The sequence below is a fragment of the Rattus rattus genome, chromosome 17 (assembly GCF_011064425.1).
Source record: "Rattus rattus isolate New Zealand chromosome 17, Rrattus_CSIRO_v1, whole genome shotgun sequence".
Lineage (NCBI taxonomy): Eukaryota > Metazoa > Chordata > Mammalia > Rodentia > Muridae > Rattus > Rattus rattus.
This window is the reverse complement of record NC_046170.1, coordinates 38,492,766-38,506,957: the sequence shown is the minus strand read 5'-3', so window position 1 is coordinate 38,506,957 and position 14,192 is coordinate 38,492,766. Positions and strand designations below refer to the sequence as shown.

At 48.6% G+C, this 14,192-nt stretch overlaps 1 protein-coding gene across 1 annotated transcript in view; it reads right to left on the bottom strand.

Moving 5' to 3' along the window:
- The window catches only part of Cdh13 (cadherin 13), a 1,043,248-nt gene that overhangs the window by 473,593 nt on the left and 555,463 nt on the right, over nt 1-14,192 (bottom strand). Inside the window, exon 5 of the mRNA XM_032888181.1 lies at nt 4,625-4,777. Coding sequence (XP_032744072.1) covers nt 4,625-4,777 — 153 coding nt within the window. The remainder of the gene's footprint in view (nt 1-4,624; nt 4,778-14,192) is intronic.

The following is a 14,192-nucleotide window of genomic DNA, read 5'->3' as shown; positions in this document are numbered from 1 at the left end:
ACTGACTGTCTCCCACTCCATTCCTGGCCTCCCATATTGACAAATTAGCAGCCGGCAGATCCCATTCACGGTGAGAGAGAATCATTACCACCCGCTAATATTTTTATAGAATTTCATAAACTTGGTCATTCATGAATCATTTACAGTACTTTATTCCAATGAGGAGTTCACAAATCACTCAAACACTGGCAAAACGCATAATAATGAGTGATATTTCAGGAGGCTTTGCATTAATGTGTCAGCTCCCAAGACTGCAAGAGCTAAATCATCTTGCCAGGTGCCACTTCAGGTCGGAACCACGGGAAGTCCCTTCCGGGCACTGGGGCAGGGGACGGTGGTAGGGTGGCAGGCAGTCACAGAACAGGATGGAACTTAAGAGTTATGGATCCCATAGTCGGTCAGACCCTCTCACAACCCAATTCAGATAGGTCCTAGGAAAGGGGCTAAGGAATCTGGATCCCATGTTGAAGTCTAGTTGGGGATAAAAGTGGAAAGAGGGGACTTAGAAGCAAGGCTTTGGAGAAACTGGCATGGATCCTGAGTTTAATACGCGCCGACTTTGAGTCCTTGAAGAAGTTGGTAACACCTGTTTCCTTCGTTGTTCTCCCCTCTCTTCTCTCTCCTGCCCTCTCTCCTCTCTCCCTTTTCTATTTTAGTCTTTCCTCACTCCTTACACTCTCTCTCTCTCTCTCTCTCTCTCTCTCTCTCTCTCTCTCTCTCTCTCTCCCTTCCTTTCTTTCTTCCTCCCTCCCTCCCTCCCTCCATCCTTCTGCCTCCCTTCTTCCAGCTGAACAGGGTCTGCATATGCTAGGCAGATGCCCCTTCCACTGACCTGTATCCCCAGCCTTCTTTCTAAGTTGTTATTTGAGACAGGATCTCATTGGATTGTCCAGACTGGCTTTGCATTCACTCTGTAACTCCAACTGGCCCTCAGCCTGTGATCCTTCTGCCTCGGCCTCCCACGTGGCTAGGAGTACAGAGGGCCTGCTCTGCTCCTTGTTCTTGGCAACTCTTGTTTCTTCCGTCTCTTGTGTGAGATAGACAAGAATACGCACAGGGAGAGGTTCCCAGCTACCTGCGGTGCTGTGTTTAAAAATGGTAGCTGTTTAATACCGGTATTCGTTTAGGGTCAGGGACGATGATATCGGAAGTAATGTCTTATTTGCCAGTCCCCTTGCCTTCCACCAGAGTGCCTCTTGGTTGGATTGGGGGGGACCGTTGGCTCCCAGACTTGTGCTTGCACATGAATAGTGTAATTTAACGCCAAAGCAAACAACAGTTCTGTTGGAACAATTATGATGTCAATACACACGCCCACACGCTCTCCGCGTTTGAAGCTTGGGAGAAGGGAGGCTAAAACCTGGGGGATGTGGAGAACTAGGCTGTGTGCTTTGAAGAAGTCACCCACTTCTCAGCCATGCCGACCGACCATCGTCACAACCACAGTGGATCTGGCCTCAGTCTTTAAGGCAGGAAGTTACTTCCCAAGAGGGTTTGAAATGGACAGGACATACACCATCCTTGTGTCTGAGGAGAGCCTTACAACAGTCTCCTGGCTCCTCCTCAGGGATGGAAGGAAACAGAAGGGAGACTGGGGGAAAGAGCTGAGGCTTGGGGGAGACAGAACATGAGAACCCAGGCTGCCAAGGCTATGTGGAACCAAGTCCCCTAAGAGTCAAAGGTGACAGCTTTGCCATTCGTCCATCCTTGTCCTCCCGGGACCCAAACCATGATGCTCAGTGGCATGGGACCTATAGATGGGTGGAGACCCTACCACATACCACGTGGCTATGATACAATCCGGAAGTTCTGGGAGAAGCCTTCAGCTGGAGTTTCTGAAATAATTAAAGCATGGGTCATGGCTGGTTTAATTCTGCCTGATGACATGAGCCCTGAAGGCTGCTGTGACCATCCCCCAAAGTCCCCTCCCTCCATGGACATTTCTCACTGCACCTGGAGATAAAGACCACTGTCACCTAAAGGGGAAACTCACACTGAGGTGGGCCAAGTATGTGGGTCCCGGAGTCTTTACCTGGATATTACAGGCTCCCAGCAGGATGATAGTCTATAAACTAATCCTGGATCCCCACAAACATCCACATGACCTTGGGCACAATGCTTCCTATTCATTAATGTCTATAGGCAGCACGTCAAAGAAAGACACCTCACCCTCTCTTGTTTCCCATGTCTCATAACCAGGTACAGACAGACATTCCCTGGTAGATCTTTTATTTTTTAATTTAATATCTCTGGTTTCACCCCCAAATCCCTTTGATACTTCATGAAGGGACAGCGTAACCATGGCTCTAGTTTACATTAGACCTTGCTGTGTATGTCAGATGTATGTCCACAGGTTGAATAGGTTAAAAAACTGTAGAACTTAAACGTTCGGGAGAATGATGCCGCTCGAGGGTAGCCCTGATTTAGGAGTGTCCGCTACCTGCTGGGCATTGTGCCAAGTGTTTGCGGAGAGAAACCCATTTCGCCTTGTATGGAGAGGCGCTGACTATTCTCTGTGCCTTGTGGAAGAGATAACGGCAAGATTGGAGAGGGTTGTCCTAGCTCTCACGGCTCAGGAAGAAGCATGGCTGCGGAGATCCGTGTGACAGGGTTTGTTTTTTGGATCCCTGAACTCTAAGCCACTGTGACCAGACCCTGCCTCAGTTCCTTGGTTTTGCAACCTGTCACATATATCCCATGACAGGTGTGGTGGAGAGAAGGTGGGACCTCTCCCAGACACAGGACAAGTCACGCCTGGTTATTGTCACAGCCAGTGATCCCTGTGGGTCTAGCATCAAATTTTTACAATAGCCAGACTTCCCCTTGGTGCAAACAGCTCATCTTTAGTACACACTGACCAGTGCTTTCTCCTGTTCATAAAAGGTTCAGAAAGCCCTCGGCAAAAGAACTTGGAGGCATCCATCTTTCTGGGACCAAGACCATGACACACAGGGACATGGGACCTGCTAGCAGATGAGGACCTCACAACACAACATGTGGCCAGAAGCAGATGCCTTCCATAACCTTGCCTGATATTTCTTTACTGGAATTTGCATAGAAGAAAAATTCTTTTCACATGATTTTAATCGATGGATCCATTTGTGTATGACGAAGAAGCCCACCAGGATTGAAACCCCAACAAACAAGAGGTCCGTATTCACAAGTCTAATGCTACTTCTTCATTAGAAAGTAAGGCGGTAATATAATCTACTTACAAACTGTTCTGAGAATCGAATGACAGGAAACCAATTACATGCTCAAGACAAGTCCCAGCACATAGCACGTTCACAGAGCAACCATAGCGATGACGTGAACACCACAGTCCCCAAGGAGATGCCCAGTCTAAGGCATCGATGACTTTCCCTGTATTTACTTTTTCCTTCACATCTGGGTATTTAATTTTATACATTTCCTTGATTTTTCTTTTACTGTGGCTCTAAAGGCACACCTGTTCATAATGCAGGCAAGTGCTTCGTCACGAGTACGCCATATGTGTTTGTCTCCAGTCTTGTCTTGAATATCCCCATGGAGCCGCTCTGTTTCCACACAACACTTCTTCACAGATATTTTATGGATTTGTTTTCTATTTTTCTGTGTGTGTGTGTTCCTGTGCAAGTGTGTGTGTGTGAGTGTGTGTGTGTGAGTGTGTGTGTGCGTGTGTAGTGTGTGTGTGTAGTGTGAGTGTGTGTGTGTGTGTGTGTGTGTGTGTGTGTGTGTGAGTGTGTGTGTGTGTGTGTGGTGTGGTGTGTGTGTGGTGTGTGTGGTGTGTGTGGTGTGTGTGTGTGTGTGTGTGTGTGTGTGTGTGTGTGGTGTGGTGGTGTGTGTGGTGTGTGTGGTGTGGGGTGTATGAGTGTAAGTGTGAGTGTGTGTGTAGTGTGTGAGTGTGAGTATGTGTGTGAGTGTGAGTGTGTGTGAGTGTGTGTGTGTAGTGTGTAGTGTATAGTGTATGTTGTGTGTGTGTGTGAGTGTGAGTGTGTGTAGTATGAGTATGTGTGTGTGTGTGTGCACATGCCTGTGGGGGTCAGAGGAAGGCATTGGCTTCCCTGGAGCTGGAGTTACAGGTAGTGGTGAGCTGCTCAACCTGGGTGCTGCCAACCAAAGTCAGTCCTTGGAAGAGCAGCGGGTGCCGTCAACCACTGAGCTCCCACTCCAGGCCCCTCCACGACATCTTAAATGCTGCAGGGAGTGCCTGATGCAAGCCCCCTCCTGCTGCTCGCCCTAAGGATCATGGCCTACATGGTACAAAACTGCGCTAACTCCTCCAGATTTCATCAGGATAAACGTCTAAAAGCAGGATTATCTTGTCTGAGGGTTTGTACTTATCACGGTTAGTCAGAGCGCAGGCCTCTGAAAGCCAGGCTTGGCCTCAGGGTCTTGACCTCCTCTGAGGTGCCTCTGGCATCTCTCACATCGGTCTCTATAACCCAAAGAGTGACACAGGCCCGGTGGCTCTGCAGATGAGCTAGGGCCCCTCACTGTTACTCTCTGCTTTTGTTCTTCCAGAAACACCTCGAGCCACGCTCTCTCAGGTTTGATGAGGCACAGGGATAATTGGCTCAGTGGGAAGAAATCGCTCTGAAATCCATATCTGCATGCACAGGGTGAGCAGGCACCCAGGACTCACTTGATAAGTAGCGATCGTTTCTCTGTCCAGGGTCCGTGTCACCGAGACGCTTCCCGTGTTCTCATTGATTCTGAAAGTCCCTTTAGGGTCTTGATCCACTCCCTTCCCCGTGAGCCGGAACTTGGACCCTTCGGGTCTGTCACTATCGACGACCTGTTCGGGGGAAACAGAGTGACATTTAAGGCTGTCTGAAAGGTCTGAAGAAAGCCCGTCAGAGACACCCCGACACCCCTTGGTGACCAACCCACTCGTGTCAGGTGCTGTCACAAAGCTGCCTGATCCACTGAGATTAGCCAAGAGCAACCTTGCCCAAGATTAGCCAGGTTCATGCAAATGGCTTCGACTTACAACTGGGGAAGCTTAGCAGCACTGGAGAGACCTGGGTAAAGGAGCAAGGCAGGCGGGTGATGAGGAAACGTGTGTTGTTTTTTAGTGGAGGAAGGAGATTTGGCTTCTTCCTCTGCAAGCAAGGTCAAGTTGTCAGTGGAAGCCGTGTATCCACCAGTCGCACGCTGGGCAGGCACTGAGCAAGGTTTACCTCTTTGCTGCTGGTTACCACAAGCCTCGTGGCTTTGCTGAGGGAGTCTCCCATACCTTTTCATACTTCTAAATGGTGCTGGGAATGGGGCATTTTTAATTATCCTGATTTGTTTGTTTGTTTACTTAATGGATAGATACAGCAGTACAGTATTAAGCAAGCTGGCTGTGGTCGCTGTTCTTTGACGACAATGAAATCCAACCATGAATTCAACCGAGGAAAACGAGATCCAAAACCATCTCGTCCGATACTGTCCACATCTCCAGACACCACCGTGCAACTCTGCTTTGTTGCACCGTTGACCCTGGTTCTGATGTCCGAAGATGGTAAAGATCGGGGGAGGTCCTTTTGAGCATAAGGAACAGTAAAGTCAGAGGGCAGCAGGTGGGAGAGGGAACGCCTAGAAAGTTCCAGAAACGGCAAGCCGTGAGGACACTCTGAGCAGAGGAGAGTTGAGGGAAGGTAAAAGTTAAAGCATGGAGGTCAAAATATGGCGTGTGGAACTGTGCAGTGTGGAAGCGTAGAACTACTTCATACAAGGGCAGGTGTCTAAGTCAGCACCCTCTGGGGCTAGTGCAGCGAGTACCAAGCCTGCAATTCTGCGCTCAGGCACCAGGTGGCAGTAGTGCCTAAGGTAGGATGAGGGTGGTTACTTGGCAGGGCCCGTGGAGGCACATCAAAACAATTCCACGACACAGGTAGGTCTCATCGCATTTTCATTTTTATCATTTAAAGATGTTCTCTATTGAAATATACTTAAGGTTGTAATTAAACACCAATTATCTCTGTTTGAATTTTTAAGATTAATGGAGAGTAGGATCAATAATGAGATGGATGATACTTTTTGATAAAAAAAAAAAGACATTTTCGTCTCGATTTCACTGGAGTTAACTCATCTCAGGTCCTTTCCTGAGCCCCCAGCTCCTGATTGGAGGCTTCAGAAGGTCAAAGATCTACAGCTTCTTGGTTGAAGCCAGGGTCCACCATATTGTCTAGCTGAGCAAACACATGTCTATCTTCATGCAAATGTGTTACGATCCTATCTTCAAACACGGGTCTTTGCCTCTGCTCCCAATTTCCTCAGGTGCAAAGCAAGGACAATCACCATTTAGTTCTGGGGGATAGGGAGTGGGGAGGGAGGTTGAGGATTTAGAGAGACAGTATAGCTGGGTGTGGTGGCCGGGCCTATAGTCACAGCCATGCAGGAAGCTGAGGCAGAAGGCTCTCAAGTTCAAAGCTTGGATGTTCCAGAGTGATTCAGAGACAGCTTGAACACCTTGGTAAGACCCTATCACAAAATATAACTTTAAAAGGAGGGTTAGGGGCTTGGGTGAGCAGGCCTGAAGGTTGCGAGAGCAAGGGAGCTGGCCCTGGTGGCATGGACACAGGAGAACTGAGCAACTCAGCTTCTGCCCCTCACAGATCCAGGGCTTTGAGCTGGCCCACCCCAACAGCCACCCCATCTATGAGTTAATAGGACATATGAAGGGACCAGTCCTGCAGATCCAAACCTGCAGGATCACCATGACAGAGGGCAACAACAGGATATCCTAAAGGAGTCATGGTGAGGCTCCAATATTGACAATGTAGCAGAAGCCAGAGGCCTCAAACCAGACCCACGATTCACTGCGCATTTTCAAGTAGAAGCTGTTTAGGCAAAAGGGTATATATATATACTGTGTGACATACCACAACCTCCGCGGACATATACTAATATATATATATATTATATAGTAAATAAAAATCTAATAAATAAATTTTGTTTTACTATAAATGTTATATATTATATTTATATAATATCTAATATTAAATATATTATATAAAATAATAAAAAGATATAAATGTAAGTATATTAGATTTTAGTTTTAGGTTTTCTTTTTAGTGGGGAGGTTGCAAGGGCAGAGGGTGCGTAGGAAGGGATGAGGAATGGTGCATGATGGGAAATTCACAAAGACTCAATAAAAAATTAATAGAAAGGAGGGCTGGGGGTATACAGAGTTCTTGCCTAACATGCTCGAGGCCTTGGGTTCAGTCCTCAGTACAAAACCCCCAAACTAAAGCATAAACGAAGCACATAGACAGGGCGCCGATAAATCAGGGCTAACCACTGTAATTCCACTAGCAATAATTGCAATAAAATCACGCTGCTGCTCATGGGTGAGATGGATCCCTCCAGGCATAAAAGGCATCTTAGCCAGATAATAAAATTGAATCCATTTCTGAGGGAATAGACTGGTGTTTTAAAGAAGTAAATTCACAGACTTCTCCAGTCCTGGGAGTGATGGTCCAAGCACGGTAGATGGAGACAGCTGGGACCCTTGGATGAGCCCCATCTATCACTTTCCCTCCAATGTGCATTCAGATGTCCCCTTTCTGCCCCTCGGCACCCTTGAGACAGATCTTGTTAACCTGGAAGGCAATCCGAGCTAATGAACGCCATGTCCGTGTCCCTCGACAGCTGGGGAGTAACTCTTTCCGAGGTAGGGTCCTGTTTCCATGGGCCTGCCTGCCGCACATGGGCCGGGGTGAGGACCCACCAGGAAGAGCCTTCTGTGCTCTCTGTTCTCTTCCCCATCCTCCTTTGTTCAGAGAGGCTGGGGACCCAGAACCTTCTGGAAGAAACAAAGCTCAATGTGCCTCCTGGGGGCAGACATCGCTACAGCAAACCGAACTCTAGTCTTGGAAACTCTCCCGGGGAGACTTTTCCTTGTACCGACAAGGTCAGGGTCAATGCCTCCTTCTCTCTCGGAGAGCTTGAACCACTTGGCCTTATGGAGACACAGTTTCCAGAGAGGGGGCCTTGTTTAATGAGTGACTGCCCTTGGATCAAAAGACTTATTCTCCAGGGGCAGAGCCAGTCTCCAATGCTGGGCGCTAGCTTAGAGCATTGCTCAGTGCAGGCGAGCGCGCGCGCTCTCTCTCTCTCTCTCTCTCTCTCTCTCTCTCTCTCTCTCTCTCTCTCTCCCTCTCCTCTCCCTCTCCCTCTCTCTCTCTCTCTCTCTCTCTCTCTCTCTCTCTCTCTCTCTCCTCCTCCTCCCTTTCCCTCTCCCCTCCCCTCCCCCTTACTCCCCCTCCCCCTCTCTTCCCTTCATTCTTTTCTCTTTTGTGTCTTCCCCCCTTTTTCTCTCCCCTTCCTTTCCCCTTTCTCTTCAGAACCCAGCTTTTTAATCTATGCCTGGAGCCTGCCTCTAGTCCTCAGAGCCTTGAGGGACACCTGCCCACACGGAGGGGCTCTTTCCATCAGCAAGAGCATCTCTTGAGCTATGGTTCCTGGTGAGCATCAGCATGTCCTGAACGAGAGGACGTGCAAGTCTCCATGCCTCCTGCCCTGGATCCCTGGCCCTACTTGTCTTGCTCCCTCAGGGCCCTGCTACATACTCAATCAAGCTAGAGGCCCAAGCACCGCTCTGTCTTCTGAGGACAGATTGCCATCCCTGGCCCACACGTTTCTCACTGAAGTGGGTTCCCACTACCGCCTTTTGGAAGCTTCTTTGGCAACAGCCAGGCCTGCCCCCTTCCGTCTTAACCACAGTGATAGCAGACACTCTTCAGCCTTCTTCCCACGGGCTCGGTGAGGCAGAGCAGGGCGCATCTCCAAGGCACAGCCCGCCAGTTCCACCTGTGCCACAGGCAGTGGGGCTTAGAGGAGCTTGGAGAGAACACATGGGAATTGGGGACACTCTTTAGGGGAAACTGGGCAGCTCTGCTGAGTTTCATCAGTTGACATTGCAGTCTACAAAATGCACACTTGAGAGCCACAAGATTGAGCTACAGAAATTGAGAGAGAGAGAGAGAGCGAGAGCGAGAGCGAGAGCGAGAGAGAGAGAGAGAGAGAGAGAGAGAGAGAGAGAGAGAGGGAGAGGGAGAGAGGAACAAAAGAAAGAAAAAACCGAATTCTTTACATTTCACAGTGAGTTTAGGATGTATGGGCTCCTACTTGGTCTTCGCTAATCCTCTGACGAGGAAGGTCAGGTCCCTGACTGGAATTGTGAAGCAGTTTCCTCTTGGGTTGAAATAACGAGTCCTAGAGAGAGCTGAAGATTGCCTTGGTGCTGTTTGTATGTGATGCTGATTCTGCTTCCTCGAGAGGAATGGATCACTTAAGTATTCAGTATTAAGCGACCCTCCTCCCCATTTTAACAGGTCAGATGAAGGCTAGAGCCTGTGAATGGCAGTGGAAGGGAAAGGCGGGGCTGGAGGTTTTAGAGGGGGAGAAGAGAGGAAGGAGGAGGGGAGACTAAGGAGACAGAGGAAGATGGAGAAACAAGAGGAAGGAAGATGGAGCAGAACCATGTGACCCGGAGAAGCCGCAAGTAACAAGGGATCTCCTAGCTGGGGAATAGAGTAGTGTAGGGTGGTGAATCTGCCCAGTCTAGTCGTACAGCTTATAAATATTATAACTGAGTTATATGACTTTACACTGGCATAGTGGGGTTAGAGGAGTACTATGACAGCTGGGAACTTATGAGACGTAGGTTCTGAGCAAACTTCCCCTGGGGGAGCTGAGACGAGGACCCCTTCAGAAGGACACACAGAGAGAACTAACTGTTGGAGGAGGACCAGCCCAGGTTGCTGGGACGAGATCCTCCAATGTGCCCAGATGCCTGCAGCCTCGCAGCCACCTCTAGGGCTCTACCTTTCGAGACCCGCTACCTGCCTACACTGGGGTGGGCTTTTGGAATTGTTGCTGCCTTTTAAAGTCTGCGCCCCTACAAGCAGCTCCTTCCCAACGTCAGCCTAGTCACCCTAATAAACTGCCTGGCTCACCAAGGCCAGCTTCCAGGGACATTATTTTGGTTTGTTTGCTCATGTCTCTCCAGGAACAGAGGCGCACCCAGCCGCCACTGCCGCCTTCAAATGCTTGAGGAATGTTTGAGGTTTCAGGGCCACCCAGCCTCACTGAGCAAGAGGCATACTTGGCCTGCTGTATGTGGCTCTCAGCCGTGGGTGTTTGCAGCTCAAGAACGCCCAGATCGCCCTTACAGCGATACACAGAGCTCCTTCAGTTCACCCAGATGTGGCCTCATGTGGCTCCCCCTCCCGCTGACTCAGTCCTCTGGCCAGAGTCAACCCTGCAGGCCAGCCTGAGCAGCTGTTAACACCCCTAACTCCGCAGAGCAGGTTGACAATTAGCCGGCTGTGCCATTAGCCTTTGTAATCCAACACTTCTCTGCACAGCAGGATTCTATTTTTTCCTCTTCTTTTCTCCTTCTGGAGTTAGAACGGGGAAAAAAGTTAATGATGAGAAAGAAAATAAGGACCCCAGGTGCCAACTTGCTGGGGGAGCCTATAAACTGCATTCTGAGTCCTGCTGTGTCCCTGGGGAAAGAGACTTCTGGCTGGCTGTACAGGTGGCAGAAGGGGGCTAGAACCAGGGTCCTGACATCAGAAACCAAAGGCCCCTCTGCTTTCCTCTGAGAAGAGGCTCTTATCACCATTCTTTCTTTTTTTTTTTTTCTTGCTGCAAACAAGCAGTGATATGGGTGCGTATTTAAGACACTGGCTTTTGGTGTGCTGCGTATGCCTGTGTGTGGTCACGCATGCGGTTGTTTGTGTGTGAGTGTATGTGTGTGAATGTGTTATACTTGTGTGTGTTTATGCATGTAGTTGTGTATATGTGAGTGTGTGTGTTTGTGTGTGTGTGCGCACGTGTGTGTGAGTGTATGTGTGTGTGCGCACATGTGTTATGCCAGTGTGTTTATGCCTGTGGTTGCATGTGTGTGAATGTGAGTGTGTGCACGTGCGTGTGTTATGCCCGTGTGTTTTCATGCTTGTCGTTGTGTGTGTGTGAGTGTATGTGTGCATGTGTTATGCCTGTGTGCATGTTGCTGTGCATGTGGTTGTGTGTGTTAGTATATGTGAATGTGATTGTGTGCATGTGTGGGCGTTATGCCTGTGTGTGTTCATGCATGGGGTTGTGTGTGTGAGTGAGTGTGTGTGTGTGTGTGTATGAGTTATGCCTGTGTGTGTTCATGCATGGAGTTGTGTATGAATGAATGAATGAGTGTGTGTGTGTGTGTGTGTGTGTGTGTGTGTGTGTGTGTGTGTATTTTTCTCTTTGAGACAAGATCTTATGATATCGCTCCAGCTGGCCTCTACCTTGCATCAATCCTCCTGCCTCTGCCTCTGAGTGTTTAAATTACAGGTGTCATTTAAGGGCTTAAATTACTATGTGTATATGTGGATACATATATAACAGTTTGAAGAGGGATAATTTTAGGCTTACAGAAAGGCTGTTGAAAGGGCACACTGTTCCTACAAACCGGCCTACAGTGCTGGCTGCTCTGAGGGGTGAATGCTAATACTCCGTGTGTGTGTGTGTGTGTGTGTGTGTGTGTGTGTGTGTGTGTGTGTGTATGTGTGTGTGTGTTCAGAGCGTGCTTGCTCTGATGTGATTATTGCCTCTCTTCAGATCTCAAATGCAGCACAGAGCACTCCCCTCTCCCACTACTGCTTTCAGTGTTTAATAAAACATACTCATTACACTTACATATGTATGTATGTATGTATGTATGTATGTATGTGTGTGTGTATGTATGTATGCATGCATGTATTTGTTTAGTGTGTGTGTGTGTGTGTGTGTGTGTGTGTGTGTGTGCACGTCCATCTGCATGTGCCACAGCACATGTGTGGAAGTCAAAGGATAACATTCAGGAGTTTGTTATTTCCTTCCCTCTTGGGTCATGGTGATTAAACTCAAGTTGTCAGACATGCAGGGTGTGTACCTTCACTCACTGAGCCATCTTTCCGGTCTGTTGAATGATTTCAAATAGCGAATCCTGGTGCCTCCTCACATTTAAAATAAATTGCCCTGGCAATGGTTGCCTTGAATTTACATATGGAAAATGTGCAGAATGTACCAGAATTATGTAGTTGTCTAAGTTCTAAATGTCTGCTCTGCCATGAGAGCGCCTAGCCTGACCTGCTGATGATTTCCAGCATCTTGACAATACTCCTGGAGATGTCCCTGTTCTCTTTCTCTGCCTTGAAAAGAGGGCAGTATATAGTAGGTGTTCAATAAACACCTGAGTTACGTTTTAGAGGGCTCCATGTCTCTCATCTCCCTTCCCACCGTAGCACAACAATGATCATTCTAAATGCACACCAAGTGTGGCCCGGCTCCTGCTCAGGCCAGCACTGTCATGGCTACCTGCATGGCATCACACACGTACATGCACACACACGCAACCACATGCATAAACACACGCAGGATATCCTACCAGGATAAAAGCCCAGGGAGCCTCCCAAATGTGTCTCCACCTGCTTCTCCAGTTGCGATCTGCTCCCACTCTCCCTCAACCTATATGAGCTGATTTGGCTTCTGCCATGGCTTCTGGGGACCTGATCCATCCTCATTTCTGACCTGAGTGCTGGGATGAGCTCCCACCCATGACTGCTTCCTCTGCTCTCCTCCCTGGAGGTTTCTCTGAGCCCCAGTTTTCCTCCCCTCCCCTGAGACAGAGAGGGCCGACTCTCTGCCCCCAGCTGCTCATGTCTGGCTTCCTTTCACTTTTTCTGGGCTTAGGGCATGGGGGACATTAGATGAATGCTTTAAGTGGAAAAACTGCAACTTTCTCTGTGTGTTTTTATGTGGTTGCAAAATGCTCCATAAACTCACAAATTAAAAGACCTATTGTCCTGATCTCTCTCTCTCTCTCTCTCTCTCTCTCTCTCTCTCTCTCTCTCTCTCTCTCTCTCTCTCTCTCTCTCTCTGTGTCCATCAGCACCTCTGTGTTCCTCTTTTCCTGAGACTTGGCAGGAGTCGCAAAGGGTCTTCTCACCATCTTCCTAATTTTGCAAAAAGGATTTTAAGTAAACACCTTCCTTTAAGTAAACTTTAAGTAAACTAGAAGATAGTCAGACCTGGCAACATGGGCCCTGTCACCTATGTTAAAATTCAAGCCTGTCTGGGCCACAGAATGAGTTCAAGTCCAGCCTGGACAAGGTACTGAGACTTTGTATCACAAGGAAGGGTGAAGTAAAAACAAAGTTGCCGTTTCAGACTTTCTATTGCTGCGATAAATACCAGGGCCAAAACTAATCTTGAGAGAAGAGGGTTTATTTATTTCAGTTTACAGAACTCACACCATGAGGGAAGTCAGGGGTGGGGGTGGGGTGGGAGGGTGGGGGAAGAGGGGGTAGGTGGGGAGATGGGGGGGTGGGGGCGGCAGGAACTCAAGCCAGGAACTCAGGGCAGGAAGCTGGAGGCAGCATGTAATGCAGAGGCCATGGAGGGGTGCCACTTACTGGCTTGTTCTCCATAGTTTGCTCAGCCTGCTTTCTTATACAATCCAAGACCACCAGCCCAGGGGCGACACCATTCACAGTGAGCTGGGCTCCCCCATCCCAATCATCAATTAGGAAAATGCCCCACTGGCTTTGCCCAGGCAAATCGGGTGGAAGCATTTTCTCAATTGACTTTCCCTCCTCTCTGATGATGCTAGCTTGGGTCAAGTTGACATAAAACTCAACAACCGCAGCTGGGGATGTACCTCATAGGTAGGGAATCTCACCTAGTCTGTGCAAAACTTGGGTTCAATGCCTAGAAGTGTAAAATCAAGAAACCTGGAATTGTTCGATCTTCTCCCTCCCACAACGGTCACAGAGGAGCACGGTACAGAAAGGCAGTGCTGTTCTTGGGTCATGAAGATAGGGAGGGCGATTCTCTCTCAACCCTTGAGATATTTCCAATGTTATGAAAGGGCTTGCGTTATTACTATAATAACAAAACGCTTTCTTAAACACGCAGGGGGAGTAACTAGAGATGTGTGTGCATGTTAATTTAGAATGTGCTAGAGTTCCTCTTCCCAAGCCTACTGCTGACCGCTAGTCTCTAGAAGGAAGACCTTGTGTTTATCATCTGATGGTTCCCCTGAGGTGTTAATTAATTGGTTATCAGCTGTGGTTCACCGCACCCCTTGTCTTAGACCTTGAAGATGCCTAGCTGAAGGTCATTGTGCCCAGACAGCTGTGACATCCACAGTTTCTTCTGCTCCCAGGCTTCCCAGCTATCTTTAAGTCATCCATGAA